Source organism: Octopus sinensis, linkage group LG1 (genome assembly GCF_006345805.1).
Source record: "Octopus sinensis linkage group LG1, ASM634580v1, whole genome shotgun sequence".
Lineage (NCBI taxonomy): Eukaryota > Metazoa > Mollusca > Cephalopoda > Octopoda > Octopodidae > Octopus > Octopus sinensis.
The window spans coordinates 140,576,545-140,596,566 of NC_042997.1; the positions used below are offsets into that span (position 1 = coordinate 140,576,545).

A 20,022-nucleotide genomic window follows, 5' to 3' on the forward strand; every position below is an offset into this window, starting at 1 on the left:
TTTTCCTGTGCTGCTTGGTCTATCACACAACACATTTGAATACAAAACTGTACCCCACATAAAACTAAACCAATCCAAGAAATAGACTCAGTCAAGTATTACACCATTACATGACTGGTTTATGTGACCAATCGTTAGGAACATGCAGGATGAGCCGATTTCCAACTATTTTCATTCTTTAAGCCTAAACAATCTGACAATTAACAGTCTCGCTACACTTCTACAATGCACAAGATGTTTTAAGAATATTTTAATACAGATCCAAGTTATATTTAATTATAAAAATAAAATAAGGTATTTTGAAACTTCAAATGGCTATGGGTGTCCAGTAGAATAAAATAGGAATTAAAGTAAAAAATAGAACAAACATTTGAATATGTGTGTGTATGTATATGTATATGCGTGAAATGGTCATGATAGAAAGTAATTGAATCTCTAAAAATTTTCTGTATGATGTGTGAGCCCAGGGTAAAAGACCAGCACACAGACTAAAGTTAAGATATAAGTACTTTATCAAGAATACACCGAAGGTCAAAATCTTGGAAACTAGATGGAAAAAATCTTATGCAGGAAAGCAATGCTTGATGGCTGGAGGGAATTGGAACAAAGTTGCATCAAGCATTCACTGCTCAAAAGAGATGGTTTGTAAGGGTCTTGATGTGAATTGCCTGAGTATGTTAGCGCAGAGCCCAGTTTAAGCTGTAACAATAATACACAATTATATTTGATGTAGAGGCACATACCTTAGTGGTTAGGGTGTTGAACTCCCGATCATAAGATTGTGGTTTTGATTTCTGGACTGGGTAATGTATTGTGTTCTTGAGTAAGACACTTCGTTTCACATTACTCCAGTCCCTTCAGTTTGTAAAATGAGTAATCCTGTTTAATCTAGGTGTACCTGTTGATGAAGACTTCGCCGAGCAAATTATTTTATTTGCTAAAAAAAAGTCTGACACCATGGTATCAGGAGATAGATGGTAAATGTTTTTATTTTTCATTCCCTTTGAGTTTTTATCCCTAATAGTGGTTTGGACTTTAGCTGTTCCTTCTAGCGTGAAAGGAAACCTATGATGGATACCTCTTATGTTTAAATGTACACTGTATTTATATGAATAATATATAGTCTATTGGCTTATTTTTCTACACACTAGGCCGCAGGCAGTAAACATTTCTAAAATCTTTATTACCCTGATATTGATTATATATGTATAGTTAAAATTTATAGAAAAACAAAAGTCGAAGACAGGTGTATGAAAAAGCCTGTAGATTTTGCAGTCAAGCATGGGGAATATATATATATATATATATTCCCTTTGAGTTTTTATCCCTAATAGTGGTTTGGACTTTAGCTGTTCCTTCTAGCGTGAAAGGAAACCTATGATGGATACCTCTTATGTTTAAATGTACACTGTATTTATATGAATAATATATAGTCTATTGACTAATTTTTCTACACACTAGGCCGCAGGCAGTAAACATTTCTAAAATCTTTATTACCCTGATATTGATTATATATGTATAGTTAAAATTTATAGAAAAACAAAAATCGAAGACACGTGTATGAAAAAAACCTGTAGATTTTGCAGTTAAGCATGGGGAATATATATATATGTAGTTCAAATTTACAGTAAACAATAGATGAAGACAGGTGAGGGAAAAACAAGCAGGTGTATTAGTTTGAAGATCAGGAAGAATGGAAAAGTCTTTGATGTTTTGGGTGTATGTTCTTAACAGAGAGGGTTGAGAGGGGAAAAAATGGAGAGAGAATGAAAAAGTGGAGAGAGAAAAACATGTGTTGGGATTAATGGTTCAACACGATAAGTTGTGTGTGTGTGTAAAGTGTTATTGGTAAAGGATTATAAATCCAGATCAAATACTTGGCAAGCTCTCTGTTATTACAAATACACTAGACTAACAGAATGTTTTCAGATTGGTATAGAACTCCAGGAAATCCTATGATAAGGTCCAAAGTTGATGTCCATCACCAGTTGATTTTTGTGAATCCATAGTTTTACTCCCCAGTTAAACTGGTCTTTTTCACAGAGTGACATACAAGAAAAGGTATAATTAATTGTCTTTGAATAATTCTTTATTTGTGCATCTAGATGCACCAATAAAGAAAACTCATATATATTTGTGTGTGTGTGTGTACATATATATTATGTATGTGTGTATGTATATGTAGGTGTGTATATGTATGTATGCTACAACTATTTTGTTAAGCGTGTCTCAGTATCAGTCATTTGCATTAAAAAAAAATAATTAAAAAATCTCAGATGAGAGTGCACATCAACAAAACAATAGCAAGTAGGCAGCTGTAAAATACATTAACTGCAGCATTTTTCTAAACAAGTCATTATCAAAATATTGCATGAAAACCTTTTCAGGTTTGAAAAAACTACTAAGTCCTGTAAAGTAGCTGTTAATTGGAATGCTATTATTGAGCTGCACACTTTTTAAAGGTTAAAAGGAAACACAAACTTTCGAAAAAGCATGAAAACTTTTTGAATATATTTTTTTAATTGTTTATTCCTGTGAATTGTTCTGCAAACTTTTGATGAAGGAACACTTTGAGTGACCCCTAATCTAAAAGGGGAAAAAAAATCATGTCACCTATTTACTTGGTTTATTAAAGTTACAATGAAGGCACATGGCACAGTGGTTAGAGCATCGAGCTTATGATCATGAGGCTGTGAGTTCAATTCCCAGACTGGGCTGTGTGTTGTATTCTTGAGCAAGACACTTTATTTCATGTTTCTCCAGTTAACTCAGCTGTAGAAATGAGTTGTGACATCACTGCTGCCAAGCTGTATCAGCCTTTGCATTTCCCTTGGATACCATCAGTGGTGTGGCGAGGGGAGACTGGTATGCATGGGCGACTGCTGGCCTTCCATAAACAACCTTGCCCAGACTTGTGCCTCAGAGCGTAACTTTCTAGGTGCAATCCCATGGTCATTCATGACTGAAGGGGGTCTCCTCCTCTCTAAAGTTACAATATAATGACCCTGTAATCCCACAGTTTTGACATATATCTGGTTTCCAGTTTGTTTAGCTAAATCTTTTCAAGCACAGTTGCAATTCAGTAAATGCAACCAGTAAAAGGTAAAATATATGCCTACCTGATCTCACTTGACCTAGGGTTAAACACAAGTAAAGATCATATAAAAAGAAAGGCACATATCATATTAGAAGTCGCAATCAAAGCACATCCACTAACTACTAACTGAAACCAATGTAATGGGCATGGTTTGTAAATGTAGCAGTCTCTGCCTTGACATGTTCAACTATCCATAATCATGTAGACATATGCACAACATAATAGAATACAACTGCAACACAATCCATGCTTATATGGGCCAGACACAATTCATTGAGACAGATTTTTTATGACCAGATGCTCTTCCTGTTGCCAACTCTGTTTTTAAACTAGTGTTTCATTAACCCTTTCGTTACTGCATTTATTTTGAGATGCTCTGTGTTTCTTTTAATCATTTCAAATATAACAAAGAATTTAGTAAAATAACTTAGTTATCATTAAGCTAGTGTTAGGAACATAAATTGTGACTAAGGTTTGGTGGAAGATTTTTAATTCAAAACTTATGAAAACAAGACATTTGTACTACAGAGCCAGAGCCGGTTTCAGCCGGGTTGATAATAAAAGGGTTAAAGCTAGACATGTTTTAACAGAAGATTGAAAACATAAAACTGCATTTTTATGGTGACACCCATTTAAAACTCCTGTGTGATGTCAAGGCAGGGAGACACACACACACACACGTGTGCATATGCAGTATACTTCTTTCAGCTTTCATCTAAGTTCACTTTCAAGGCTTTGGTCAGCCTGGTGCTATAGTAGAAGACTCTTGCCCAAGATGCCATGCAATGGTACTGAACCCAAAATCACTTAGTTGGGAAGGAAACTTCTTAAACACACCAATGCCTGTAACTACAACCACATCAGACAAGAATGTTAGCAGCATAGGAGTGGCTGTGTGGTAAGTAGCTTGCTTATGAGCCACATGGTTCCAGGTTCAGTCCCACTGTGTGGCACCTTGGGCAAGTGTCTTCTGCTATAGCCTTGGGCCGACCAAAGCCTCGTGAGTGGATTTGGTAGACAGAAACTGAAAGAAGCCCGTTGTATATATGTATGTGTGTGTATATGTTTGTGTGTCTGTGTTTGTCCCCTCCCCAACATCGCTTGACAACTGATGCTGATGTGTTTACGTCCCCCGTAACTTAGTGGTTCAACAGAAGAAACCGATAGAATAAGTACTAGGCTTACAAAGAATAAGTCCTGGGGTCGAGTTGCTCGACTAAAGGTGGTGCTCCAGTATGGCCACAGCCACATGACTGAAACAAATAAAAGAGTAGAGAGTGCATAACGTTCAACTAACTCTACTGTTATGTCATAACTTTGCTTGATCAAAGTTGATCTGGGCCTAAACCTGACTAAAGTTGCTTAACAATAACATTTCTGTATGCGTGTGTGCGTGAATATTTAAGCTAATTTTCTATTTTTACTTTTATATTCTGCTACAAGTTTCAATCACTGAAGTGTAGTCATGCAGAGGCACTGCCTTGAAAAGTTTTAGTCAATTATATCAACCTCAATAGTTTGTCTGGTTCTCTTTCCATCATTCTCATAGGATATGAAGTGCAAAGTGAACTCTGACTGAAGGTGAAATGAGTAAGTCCAGCATAAGTACTGCTAGACATTTCTGTCCCAGTCTACCATTTGTCACTCTTAACCGTTTTCTTACCAACCCGGATGAAACCAGCTGTTGCTCTGAGTACAAATGTCTTGTTTACATAAGTTTTGAATTAAAATCTTCTACCAAGCCTTAGTCATAATTTATGTTCCTAACACTAGATGAATGATAACAAAGTTATTTTACAAAATTCTTTGTTATATTTAAAGTAATTGAAAGAAACACAGAGCATCTCAAAATAAATACAGTAATGAAAGGGATTTTTTAATTTATTTATGCGCCCTCTTCAAGGCTAGCCAGGCTCATGGTACCAGTTTCCTGGTTTCTGTGGCATATGTGTTCCCCCCAGCTGGATGGGATGCCAGTCTATCGCAGCGTTACTCAAGAAACAGGAAGAAAGAGTGAGAGAAAGTTGGCGAAAGAGTACAACAGGGGGTCGCCATCACCCCTTGCCAGAGCCTCATGGAGCTTTAGGTGTTTTCGCTCAATAAACACACACAACACCCAGTCTGGGAATCGAAACCACGATCCTCCGACCGCGAGTCCTCTGGGCCATTGCGCCTCCAACGAAAGGGTTAAGGGTCAAATAAATAGAGTTGTATCATTAGCATGTGGCTAGTTCTGTGCAGTGGTGATGTGATCTTAATGAATCACCTGCACAGCATGAGATAATATGCCTTGCTCAAGGACACACCATGCTCTTCGGTCTGAGTATTGAACCAATGACCTTTACTTATGGTTGCCAGTCCAACACATTACCCATTAAGCCACACATCATTACATGATTTATTACTAAAGTAGGAGGAAAAAAAGAAAGAAAAATTTGGTTTGTGTTTCTAAGAACCTAGCTACACGTAATGGAGAGTATTACAAAGGAATTTACTAACGTTATTGCTCAGAATGTGTCCAAAGAGCCAGTCTTATCTGGAGTAACAATATTAATAAAATAATAAGAAATAACTCACATTACAATTACTAACATGGAGTTCGCTCACTTCATTGCTTATCTATTAATTAGTAAAAAGGAATGTAAACGGCATAACATTCTACTGCTTTAATTAGGTTCACTTTCTAAGGTCTGTTTTCCATTAATTGTAAAGCATCGAAGAAACTATAAATTACTTTCTTTCCTATAGGTATATTCTCCAGATTTTGGTTTTGATTCTGTTATGTACAAAGAGGAGAAGCATAGCTGTTTGGGTAACAAGTTTGCTTTGTAGCCAGGTAATCTTGGTTCTGATTCCAATGCATTATTTGGCATTGTTTTCTATTAGGGTGATTATATATATATATATATATATATATTATATATATATATATATATATATATATATACACATATATATATATCCTCCTCCTCATCATCATTTAATGTGCATTGTCCATGCTGGCATGGGTTGGATAGTTTGACCAGGGCTGGCAAGCTGAAGGTTGCACCAGATTCTAGTCTGATTTGGCATGGTTTCTATAGCTGGATGCCTTATATGTGTGTGGTGTGTGTGTGAAGGTGTATGGCTTTGTGGTTAGGCTGTTGCACTCATGATTGCTAGATTGTGGGTTTGATTTTGTCTAGCATTCTAACAATTGTCAGTTCACTGCTTCATGCTACAATTTGGGTGGCCAAACATATACATCTATCCTTGTTTACCTTTTGTGCCAGTGGGACATAAACAGCACCCATTGCACTCCTGGAGTGGTTGGCATTAGGAAGGGCATCCCGTTGTAGAAACCACGCCAAATCGGACTGGGGTCTGGTGCAGCCCTCCTGCTTACCATTTCCAGTCAAACTGTCCAACCCATGCCAGTATGAAAAGCAGACACTAAATGATGATGATGATGATGATGGTGACAACACATGGGACGAACAAGGCCTGAAATAATACTGCACACCTTACAGTGCATTGAATCATATGGTACCGGGCTTATTGTAGGATAATGGGAGAATGGCAAAAAATTAATAGTGAAATGTATGTGACAGCTTTGGCAGTATGGTTACATGTTCATTTCTGTGGCAAGAAGTTGAATGCTTAAATTAATTTAAGGTTCCTAAACTAAAAGTAATTTTTTTTTACAATAATTTTTTTCTTACAATATCATCATAATTTAAAGCGGTGACCTGGCAGAAATGTTAGCACGCCAGACGAAATGCTTAGCTGTATTTCGTCTGCTGTTATGGTCTGAGTTCAAATTCTGCTGAGGTCGACTTTGCCTTTCATCCTTTCGGGGTCGATAAATTAAGTACCAGTTATGCACTGGGGTCGATGTAATTGACTTAATCCCTTTGTTCTTGTTTGTCCACTCTATGTTTAGCCCCTTGTGGGTAGTAAAGAAATAGGTATTTCGTCTGCTGTTACACTCTGAGTTCAAATTCTGCCGAGGTCAACTTTGCCTTTCATTTTTTGGGGTTGATAAATTAAGTACCAGTTACATACTAGTGTCAATCTGATCGACTGGCCCCCTCCCCCAAAATTTTGGGCCTTGTGCCTAGAGTAGAATTTGTTTGCAAAATCTGTTTTCAAAATTAATGATACACTTTTAGAAGTCAGAAACAAAACTTAGTCATGTACGATGAGCTTATCAAACAGTTTACATCTCAAAGAAGAAGAATAGAACTTAAATATAAGTAATTTAAATAAATAAAATTATATGATCTCTTATTTTTCAGCATGTGTGCATAAGAAAATTATGGCTTATTTTAGAATGCTTACGATTTATAGGGTATTATTAATTAGGTTTAATTTAGTGCCATATATCTGTATCCAACTGAATTAAGTTTACATTATTTACATTTTGGATCCCACATTTTGAATTGAAATACACAATTTGTATACCTAATTTGAGTAATATTAATGGTAGTCATAGTATGGTCAGTGTGGCAACACACCCAATGACAACAATTACCATACACCACAGATGTGTGTGTGTGTTTGTGTGTCTGTCTTCTACGACTGCTTGACAACTGGTGTTGGTGTGTTTACAACCTTGTAACTTAGCAGTTCAGCAAAAGAGACTAATAGAATAAATACCAGGCTTTAAAAAAAAATAATACTGGGGTCCATTCTTTTGACCAAAGGGTCTTCAAAGTGGTGTCCCAGCATGGCCACAGTCTAATGACTGGAGCTAGTAAAAGGTAAAAGATATTTAGTAAAATAACTTTCTCATTATTAAACTGGAATCAGGAACAATTTAACAGAAAATTATGATGGAAGATTATGATTTAGACCACTTTAAAACTGTAAAGATTATGTCATAGAATTAGAGGCAGTCTCAGGTGAGCTGGTATCAAACGAGTTATAGTGTTATTATTAGCATTGATTTATTAATTCTCATGTGACCTATATTTAACTATAATTAAACCACTTAGAAGAAGAAAATTGGTGTTTTAATTATTTCCCTGAAGCTGGGACATGGGGAAAACATTACAAATTACAGGTGCCAAATAGCTCAATCAATCATATATCTTAAAATCGCACCAGATGTAATTAAAATTCTATAATTTGCTTTGCTAGAGTATTTTTAAGGTTTAATATTTGTCCTTATTTTTTGTCAACAACAGTTAGTCATTGACTTACAGGATTACACTTACAAGAAGCCAAGCATATTCCTCATGAATACTTGAACTTCTGACTCACTGTTGTGCAGTCTCTTCTCTGCCTTTCCTATTACTTCTATAATGGCCTCTGTTTCTCAGACCTGACTAATCTGATACCTCGTCTACTTGGACACTCCTTGCCACTTGTCTCTCCTTCTGTTTATCATTCTTGTTAAGTCCAAAATCCCCCCCCCCCGGCCCAGGTCCCATATCAATTACTTTCCTCATTCCTTCTACCTCAGAATACTATCCTTCTGGAATCTCCACCCTGATCATGTTTTTGTTGTGGGTGTTGACTTTCAACAGCTTCAACAAGAAACATCAACATCTTCAGTATTACTCATTTTTGAGGTCCTGCAAAGGTCATGAGCACTTCCTTTCCCTCCAAATCCAGTGGCTGTGTGGTAAGAAGCTTGTTTCCCCCCACCTCGTGGTTCTGGGTTTGGTCCCACTGAATGGCACCATGGACAAATGTCTTCTACTATAGACTCGGGACCAACCAAAACCTCGTGAGTGAATTTGGTAGATGGAAACTGAAAGAACCCTGTCATGTTTGTATGTATGTATATATATATATATATACTACAAAATTAGAGAATGGAGAAACATACTTAAATCAATAAAACATCAACTATCCGATGATACCCAATCAATACTTTAATACACCATTACATATGAGTAAAGGCATTATATAAAATGAGATATACAGTAATAGTAAAAAGATAAAGAGATATAAGTAAAAAATTTTCAAATATAATATGCAATTAAATCAAAACTGACAGCTGTTTCGGCAGTGAGGGCAGTCATACCTCATTTAACCTCTTAGCCATAAAGGCAGGTATAAATGAGGCATTAACAAGGATGCCCCACGGCCTCTTCAGAGAATTAAATTAAATTTGTTATAATTGTGAAAAATATAATATAACCATATACATATAAATATAAAAATAATATTGATATAGTTAGATATAACAATGACAGTGGTAAGAATAGTAATCCTATGGGTTGGTCTAGGAATAGGATTTTTACAAATAACAATAATTCTATAGGCAATCCTATTTCTGATAAGGATACACTATGGTTGATTATCCCATATGCAATGCAGATTAAAACAAACATAGTGAGAGCTTTGCATAATGTTATATTTAGGCATTTTGGTAAGGATAAGAATAAATTTAGTCCTTTAATTAACAACAGTACTGTTAGAGTGGGATATAGCATTACCCATAATCTAGCCACCATTATCTCCTCTTTTAATAACAGGAAACTGGATCACTTCTATAAGGATAGAAAATTGAATTTAGACCAGGGAAATGTGCCCCTCTTTAATAATAATAGGAACAGAAACTTTCTTAGAACGAATGTGAACAACCCCCTTACTAATAATGAGTGCACCGTACCTGTCAGAGATAATATAAATGTAATAGATCATACTACTACTACCAATACTAGTACTAGTGATAGGAATATAGCCGATAATGTGAAATTAACTCATTCGTTGATTTTGGGTTTGGATGATGATAACAATTGTAACACTTATAATGTGAATGGTAGTATAGGGGTGGAGACCAATCTTAGATTTCCTCATTCTGTTAATCTTTGTAATTGCAGAAACAAAAATAAATGTGTATTTGATAATCAATGCCTCAGGAAGGAGGTAGTTTACCAATGCACTGTAGATACACAATTGAGTAGTAGGGTGTATATCGGGGCAACTATGAATAGCATAAAACAAAGATTGAATTATCACAGATATACTTTTAGAAATAAAAATATAATGTACTCTACAGGGCTAAGTGCTTACATTTGGGAACTTAAAAGTAAGAACTTAGATTTTAGATTAAACTGGAAAATACTAACTTCAGCACCTGTGTATAATGGAAAAAATAAAAAATGCTCTCTATGTATTAATGAAATTTTTTTCATTATTAAAGCGGGTCGGCAAATTATTAACAACATTAATGAAAAAAACTTCTTTTGCATTCATAGGCTACCGTTCACCTTTTCTAGATTCAAATAGAACTTAGCACTTCCACTATTATTTTTAACTCCCTTCTTTAACTAACTATACCTGTGGTCTTCTATAATTCTTAAGTATACAAATTATAAATTTATAATTTTATAATTTTATAATTTTTATAGCTACATTTGTATAATAATAATAGATGTGTCTAGTATTATTTGTTTCTTGTTTTTTGTATGTGGGTTTTTGTTTGTTTTTTAAGGGAAATGCAATATGACACGATATAACATATTCACTTTGGTATTTGCCTTGTAATATGTGATTTTTGAAGTTTTCTAATATTGCATAGTATATTGCATAGTATATATGTATATCTTGGTTAGATACCTAGCTCTAGATAATGTAAGGATATTGTATAATATGTAATATATGAGAGCCTTTTATAAGTTTGGTGTGTTTAGGTAGAGAATATAGGTTTTTTGTATGTGTTTTTTGGAAGGTTTTTATTGTATATTTGGTCTTTCTTTGTACTCACCTTAATTTGTATCTTATGCTACTCACTAATAAACCTTTTTCATTTTTTTCATTTTTTTCATTTTCTCATTTACATACATTTGGCTTTATAAATATTACCAGCCTTATATATTTAGTTTATATCTATAGTCCTCTGGATCTGTACTTTAAATTATCCTTCCATACATATTTACTTTCAACAATATAACATATATTCACTTTATTTATTTTTTATTTTTATTTTATTTTATTTTATTGTAATGTTATCAATCTCTGCATTTAGTCTTCTAATTATTTATTTATTTGCCTATTTAAGTGTAGATGTTTACATACATATCAAGTCTTCTAATTTGTTATCTATTTATTTTTTACTTATTTACTTATACTAGGGTAGTTTTATATATACATATCTATCATTTATTTTTATTTAATTTTAATAATATATGAATACATATATACTGGTTTGTACTTATAATATGTGTATAACCGTATTTATTCCTTAGTTTTTATTCCTTCTTATTTATCTTTTCACATTTTACCTTAAGTATTTATAATATAAATTTTTTAAAAATTTCTGTGATGTTCTCATAAGCGTTTACATTAGTACTTCCCCTTCTATTTTTTAATGCCTAAACTGGTATATTATGGCATTAAATTTATTAAGTAAATAAGTGATTTATTTATAATATATAAATTAATATATATTTTATATTTTATAATTTAGCGTACTTGGAATCATAACAAACTTACGATAAACCTAACAACCGTATGTTTACTATGCAACAAACCGGTGTTATAAATTTTAAGTTACCCATGAAATAATTTTCTGACTTAGTAACATATTGATATTTAAAAATATATTTATATCTAAATTAAATATTTTATGAAAGGCATGGGTGGTTCTTTTTTCGTTATTTGAAGCACAGTTATAATTTTGAAGGACTAAATGGTAGCATAGCTGCTTCCCTTTTTGTTTATCTATGTTGCTTGTGATTATGTATGTGTATATGTTGCTTGTGATTATGTATGTGTATAAGTGTATGTATATACATATAACTATGTGTGTATGTGCGATTGATCTGTAGATGCGTGTGTGAATATTGGCGTTCCGTGACTAACCAACCGTATAATTTTCTTTTGTGATTTAAATTTCAAACCAATAGCCAATCGAATTAATCTAAATTTTCTTTACCTAGTGATCAGCATTTCTAAAACTCATAGTTATTTCGATCTTGAAAGGATGGACTTGGTGCTAACTTAACTGTATCTATTATTATTATTATTATTTTTATTATTATTATTATTATTAATATTAATAGTAATTTTTATTAACTTTCATAGCTTTAGAATTTTATGAACTGAACCATGGTTTTAATTATTATTTTTCATCTCCCTATGTTTTAGTTTTTTTTAAAAAAACTATTAGCCAAATATGTATAATATCGGTACTTATTAATATTAGTATATACACTGATATATATTTTGTTTTATTTTGTTCTGTTTACCTTCCTTTATTGTACCAATAAGTATTATATTATATAAGTGTAGCATTATGATGTATAAGTTTTTATATTTTTTATATTTTACATTTTTATATTTTTATATTTATATGTATATGGTTATATTATATTTTTCACAATTATAACAAATTTAATTTAATTCTCTGAAGAGGCCGTGGGGCATCCTTGTTAATGCCTCATTTATACCTGCCTTTATGGCTAAGAGGTTAAATGAGGTATGACTGCCCTCACTGCCGAAACAGCTGTCAGTTTTGATTTAATTGCATATTATATTTGAAAATTTTTTACTTATATCTCTTTATCTTTTTACTATTACTGTATATCTCATTTTATATAATGCCTTTACTCATATGTAATGGTGTATTAAAGTATTGATTGGGTATCATCGGATAGTTGATGTTTTATTGATTTAAGTATGTTTCTCCATTCTCTAATTTTGTAGTATTAATTTACGGTAATATTATTACCTTTACCCATATAATACAATGGATGAACTGATTGTTTGACAATTTTTAACATCTATGTATTAATCTTGTTGGGTACCTATCTGGCAGTATATTGGATATATATTATCCCATGGTGGGTTGAATTTTCAACCCCTATCTCATTTTATATATATATATATATATATATATATATATATATTGTTACAGTTAATGCATGACAAGGAAACAGTCCCCGCCTGAAATCAGCAAGTAAAATAAACAGGCCTGGACAGTAGTAGTTATGTATTGAGAAATATGGTAAAAATTTACAATAATGGCAGTACAGAGTTGTTACAACATAACTGAGTCAATAGCCAAATATTGGTCAAGGTAAAATAGTCACCAAGAGTCATGAGTTCAAGAAGTATAAATTGAAGATGTGAGTTCTTAATGACAGAGTTCATCATCATCATTTATTATCTGTTCTCCATGCTACCATGAGTTGGATGGTTTGACATGTGTGTGTCTTTGTGTCTCTGTTTGTCCCTTACCATCTCTTGATAACTGGTGCTGGCATGTTTATGTCCCCATAACTTAGTGGTTTGGCAAAGAGATCGATAGAATAAGTACTAAGCTTTTTTTTTTTTAATTCTTCAAAGTGGTGGTCCAGCATGGCTGCAATCTAATAACTGAAACAAGTAAAAAGTAAATATATGATGTAATAATATCATCATAAACTGGTAGCCATCATAATTTTTCCCAGTAATAATAACACTCCTTAAATGGCTTGCACAGTTAATTGTCCTCCATTTTGTCAGGTATTTAAAGACTATGTAAACACCTGATAAATATAAGTAAGGAGGGGTCTTCATTACCCCCCACTGTTGTCTAGTCAGACTATCCCATCATTTTTTTTTTATTCAAGAAGAGCAAATCCAGGACAGCATATAAAATGTGCCCATCCTTTAGATACCAACCTACCTGTGGTTCTATAACACCACCTTCCTCTTTTAAAGTGATATAATTTAATATATGCCATAAAAATTTCATATTAATAATTTGTTTTGAACTTCAGTTTAATAACAAAGTTATTTTGCTAATTTTTTCATTATTTTCAAAATCAATTAAAACAAAGACAGTGTACTTCAACAGAAATATGGTAACAAAATGCTTATGTGATAAAGAAATTTGGTTATTATTAGTTTGAAATTTTGGCACAAGGCCAGCAATTTTGGGGGAGGGGTAAGTTGATTGCATTGACCCCAGTGCTCAACTAGTACTTATTTTATTGACCCCGAAAGGATGAACAAAGTCAACCTCGCCGGAATTTGAACTCAGTATGTTGAGATGTAAAAAGCACCCCTTGTGCCACGTAAAAAGCACTACTCACCTCACCTGTGCTTGTGCCATGTAAAAAGCACTATGTCTACTCTGCTGAGTAGTTGGTGTTAGAAAGGGCATCCAGCTGTAAACATCCTGCCAAAACAGTCACAGAGGTCTGGTGCAGGCTTTGGTCTGGCCAGCTCTTGTGGTACCGTCTCACCCATGCTAGCATGGAAGATGGATGTTAAACGATGATGATGATGTTGATGATGGATGTTAAAATAGACAAAATGCTGGTAATGATTCGGTCCAGCACAGTAATAATTCAGTCAGCTTGCCACCTTATAAATTTGGTTATTATTGCAAGCAAGCTTGGTGACTGTCTGCCAAATCCACCTCCACGGAACCCCCGAGACACACAAACACACATACGCATATATATATATACATATATATGACAGGCTTCTTTCAGTTTCCGTCTACCAAATCCACTCACAAGGCTTTGGTCGGCCCGAGGCTATAGTAGAAGACACTTGCCCAAGGTGCCACGCAGTGGGACTAAACTTGGAATCATGTTGTTGGTAAGCAAGCTACTTACCACACAGCCACTCCTGCGCCTATTAGTTATGTGCTTTTAAACATTTTAAGTTTGAGTCTCATCAGATCTAATTGCTTGTTGTCTTTCAAAATTGATCATCTTGCTGCATGTCTAAATCAAATTTTAATTAATTAAAATTTCTCAGGCATGGCAGTATGGTAAGAAGCTTACTTACTAACCACATGGTTCTGGGTTCAGTCCTACTGTGTGGCACTTTGTGCAAGTGTCTTCTACTACAACCTCAGCCCAACCAAAGCCTTATGAGTGGATTTGGTAAATGGAAACTGAAAGAAGCCCGTTGTATATTAGTATGTGTCTTTGTGTCTGTGTTTGTCCCCCTCACCACCACTTGACAACCAGTGTTGGTGTGTTTACATCCCTGTAACTTAGCAGTTTGGCAAAAAGAGACCGATAGAATAAGTAACTATCAGGGTTGATAATTCAGTGCCTCAGCATGGCCACAGTCTAATAACTGGACAAGTAAAAGATAAAAGATAAGAAAACGATAGTAGTCATCTCTTTATCACGACCAGATTTGATTTACATTTTAGTCATTCAGGCTATGATCACCTTTCGCACTGCAATTAACACACTTAATTAACTGAAATTTGTTTTGCTCACATTATTACATATGTTATCACTCTGTTAACCACCAGTTATATGCACAGCTTGATTACACTCCTGTTCTCCCATAAGTTTTTAGCCTTATAAGAATCTTTATTACCCAGGAGGACATGTGGAAATTTCATAGTGTAAGTCAGCATATGTGAATATCTACTCTCCCTTCTATTGATATATGTATATATCTATCTGTCTGCTCACAATACTGATAAGCATTTAAGCCAAATAAAAAGAAAAAGAATAATGACAGTGCCCCAGTATGGCCGCAGTGTTTGGTTTGGAACATATAAAAGATAAAAGTGAAACATCCATTCCTATTTTGCTAAGGTTATTTCACTTTGATCTAACTATCTATTGATATATCTTTTATGGCATAAGTGTGTAGATCTACATGATATTGTTTCATTATGTTATACAATTTGACTGTGCCCGAGATTTGAACACACATATGCAGAATAATATAAACCTAGTCCCTCTGTCTCTCTCTCACTCTCTCTTTCACTTGTGTTTTCTCTTTCTATTTTTTATTGATTTCACTTTTTCTGTTTCTCTCTTTGTCTCTCCTTTGCCTTCTCTTTCTATATATATCTTTTCTCATTTGAGTTATTGCCTCCCTTGATGTAACACATGGCCAAAACAGCCAAGCCTTAGGGACATCAAGAATTATAGCATAATTCTATTCAAATTAGCAACTCTCTCTCCCTGCCACCTGCTCTTGATGTAAATGTATTTGCTGTAACAGTTCTTTAAATTTGCTCCAACTGTATTTCTCTGTACAACTGTCTGTAATGACAAAATTTCTTAAATATCATATAGCATTTTAACCTAACTTTCAAACAACAAATATCATAAATTACAGTTTTATTTACTTTAGATATTTTGTTTCATTTTCAGCATTCATAGTCTTCATCAACTGTGCAAACGTAAGGTGGGCTGCCAGGGTGCAAGGAATTTTCACAGCAACCAAAATATTTGCTTTACTTATTGTTGTTGTTGTTGGATTTTATACATTAATATCAGGTAAGTGTTCTACATTCACTCCTCCTTTTTTTTTTATATATAATAATCTGCTTATGTTACCTACCAAGACCTCCTCTTGTCTCGTGTTATCAACTTACTTTTAACTGCCTTCGTGCCATATTATCCAAGTTATGAACTTACCCAAAACTACACATTATCTATGTTACCACCCCACCCAAAACTGATCCTGATCCCATGTTACCAATCTATCTAAAACTACCTTTGGCCCCTTATTAATCCATTCACAACTACCTGTTGCCTTGTTTTGCCAACCCACAAAAGGCTACCATTTATCCCTTGTTGCCAACCCAAACAAAACTGATCCTGGCCCCATGTACCAACACATCTAAAACAAACTACCTTTGGCCCTTTATTAATTCATTCATGACTACTTGTTGTTCAGTGTTACCAACCCACAAAAGGCTATCCTTTATCCCATGTCACTAACCCACCCAAGATCATACCTTTAGCCTCGTACTACCATGCCCCTCCCCATCTCCCAAACTCACCCTTCATCCAATCAAGACTCCTAATGTTATGTTACCAATCTCTGCAGTACTGGGGCATGTCACATGTTACCAAATCCACCTAAGAATTCGTTACCAAGCTGCCCCAAACTGTTCACTTTAAGGTGTCCATAATTAAATAAAAATTTTGATTGAAATTTTGTTATTACATGAATAACAATTCAAGATTTCAGTATCTAAAATATCTATCATGGTCATATGTCAATTCTCTGTGCCAAAATTGAACCTCTCACATTATTATTACTATTTTAATGTCATTTGTGAGATATATGGATGTATTAGATTGGTCTGTGTTATGGTCTCTTATTCATTATGGCCTCTTGTATCATATCATTCACGGAGTCTAATGTCTAGTGATCTGACCTCACCTCTTCTTCCCGTCTTCTTGGCTTTCTTCTTTTGCTCTGAGGACTTTCCACTGTTGATACACGGCACATTTCTATCCAGTATTTTATTTCTATTCACTTATATTCATATGAGTGCTATCATTTCTGCTGCATATATCAGCTGTATCCTTAATTCCCGACCACATCTTGGAGTCATTTGTACTCAGCTTCACATACAAGATAAGATTAGAGTTAAGCAAAAAGAAAAAAAAGAAAGAAAAAGAAAGGGAGTCCTTTATTAATTGGATAACTAAAGGGAATGTCCATGAATTGTGCAGGCCCTTCCACATTGGACCCTGGTCTCCTGCTGAGTCATCAGAGTGGTGTTAGGATAAACAGCATGTCTTGTTTTGGATGTTTTAAACTTGGCAGAACCCATCCCTTTCCAGGTAGGGGCACAGCTAATTTTTTTCGCAAAGTACTGGACCGGTAATTTATTTATTGATCCCAGAAAGTCAGAAAGCAAAGTTGATCATGGTGGGACTTGAACTCAGTGTGCAAAAGCTGGAATGAACACCACAAAATATTCTGTCCAGTGCTTTAATGAGTCTGCCAATTTGCCAGCTTGACACTGATGAGATTGTTGTGGGTGATGTTTAGTTGCAACATTTGTTGATCAATGGCTGTAGTCAGAATATAGTGGGGAAGAAATTTCAGAGGGTTGTAAGTTCTAGAGAAGAAAGAGTGGATAAATGTTTCATTTCAAGGTCTAAAAAGCACCCATACTGTCACAACATAAAAAGCACCTGTGCTGGCACCATATAAAAAGCACTCAATACACTGTAAAGTGGTTGGCATTAGGAAGAGCATCCAGATCCAGCCATAGAAACCATGCCAAAACAGACAATTGGAACCTTCTGCCTGCCAGCTCCTGTCAAACTGTCCAACCCAAGCCAGTATGGAAAACAGACATTAAATGATGATGATGATGATGATGATGATAGTGATGAGAAGACTAGATACAATAAAAATGCTGAAAAGAGGTGATACTGGATAGGGCAGGTGATGCTAGGTAGAGAGAGCAACCAGCTAGCTTAGTGGGAAAAGTAGAGACCATTGTGGTAACAACAGAAGAGGCAAAGAGAGGAAACCATGTGCTTGTGAATTTGTGGTTGTAGTATTTTGTGGAATGATTCATTGCCATTTAGTTGGATGGTCCCTTAGATGTGGTCCAGGATGTTGGTGTGACTGCAATAGGATTTTACCACAGCTGAGAGCTGTAGTCCAATATGGGTGTTTTAGAGGTCAATTATGGGATCATGAATTAGTGCCCTATTTCAAGAGCAATCATGACAAACCACCCCACTTCCTTCAGTGGAACTATCAGGTAATTGGCTACAATAAAAGTCTGGAAGAATTACATTAAAAAAACTTGTCAGCCTTACACAGAATCTCTAGGTCCTAGAAAACTGATAAAGGCACTAAATATTTCCCATGAGGCTGACAATTTAAAACTTTTTAAACAATTTAAAACTTTTTACTCTAGTCAGTTGCTTGTGCTCATGCTGGGGATAGATGGGTAGTTGCTGCCCTGATTGCACCTGACATAAGCACTAAACCTTGTTTCCAAAATTCAGATTGATGTCCTACCAATTGAGCTAAACAGGAAGATAACCAGTATCAATGAAAATAAATGCATCACAAAATCTGGCTTGAAAATTCCTTCTTGATGTTAATATATTTCTGAAAGACTTAATAGGGGTCAGTGGTTCTCCAAGTGGACAGACCCTACTCATTGAAAATTTTATATCAGAACCAAGTACAAAGGTGGCAGTAAGGAAGGTGTGTGATGGTTGCATTGTACATTTTGTTTCAGCCTTTGACTCCTACTTGAATATTGCTTTCATATTTTGGCACAACGCCAGCAATTTTGAAGGAGAGGGTAAGCTGAATACATCAACTCCAGTGCCCAACTAGTATGTATTTTATTGACCCTGAAAAGATGAAAGGTAAAGTTGAACTTGGCAGAATTTGAACTCAGAATGGATGAAATGTTGCTAAGTATCTTGTCTGGTGTGCTAACAATTCTGCCAGCTTGCTGCCTTAAATTTATTCATAATAAATAATAATAATAGATTTATTCATAATATTGCTGTCAAGTTTTGGTGCAAGGCCAGCATTTTTGAGGGCATGGGTAAGCTGATTAAATTGTCTTCCCACTGTCCAACGGGTCCCTTATTTTATCAACCTTGAAAGGATGAAAGGCCAAGTCAACTTAGGCAGAATTTGAACTCAGTATACAATAGTAGTACAATCTAGTATACAATATGTAATAGTATATAGTATTATTGATCCATTTTGGCTGATTTTAACATTCATTTTCACACAGGAATTAGGTAATTAGGTGATTACATAATCCCTGCACAAATGCTATATATTAAGATTAATATACCCACTCTATTGACAAATATATGACTGCCTGGCTCTCCTGACTAATGGATTCTTACACACACACACACACATGTACATGCTTAAATATTATCAATTCTAGCTATGTGTTTCATCTTTTAATCTCATAATCTGCCTACATGCATAAAAAAAGACATGTGTAAACTTGGATGTGGGAAATGAAATGTGTGTGTGAATATATATATATATATATTTTTATATATATATATATGTATGTATGTATGTATATATCTATGTATATATGCATTTATATATTTATATTATTATGTATATATATATAATAATATAAATAATATATATATATATGCATATGTGGGTACAGATGTCACCAAATGTAAACAATATGAAATACGATAACAACATGAAATACAAAGACAACTTTTTTTTTGCAAACAATGAGAGAAACAAATGGGAAA

The 20,022-nt window shown here is 34.5% G+C and overlaps 1 protein-coding gene across 4 annotated transcripts in view; it reads left to right on the forward strand.

Moving 5' to 3' along the window:
* The window catches only part of LOC115219764 (large neutral amino acids transporter small subunit 2), a 319,114-nt gene that overhangs the window by 203,061 nt on the left and 96,031 nt on the right, over positions 1-20,022 (forward strand). For all 4 annotated transcript variants that reach the window (XM_036505361.1, XM_029790012.2, XM_036505363.1 and 1 more), the window contains one exon: positions 16,159-16,284. In XM_036505361.1, coding sequence (XP_036361254.1) covers positions 16,159-16,284 — 126 coding nt within the window. The remainder of the gene's footprint in view (positions 1-16,158; positions 16,285-20,022) is intronic.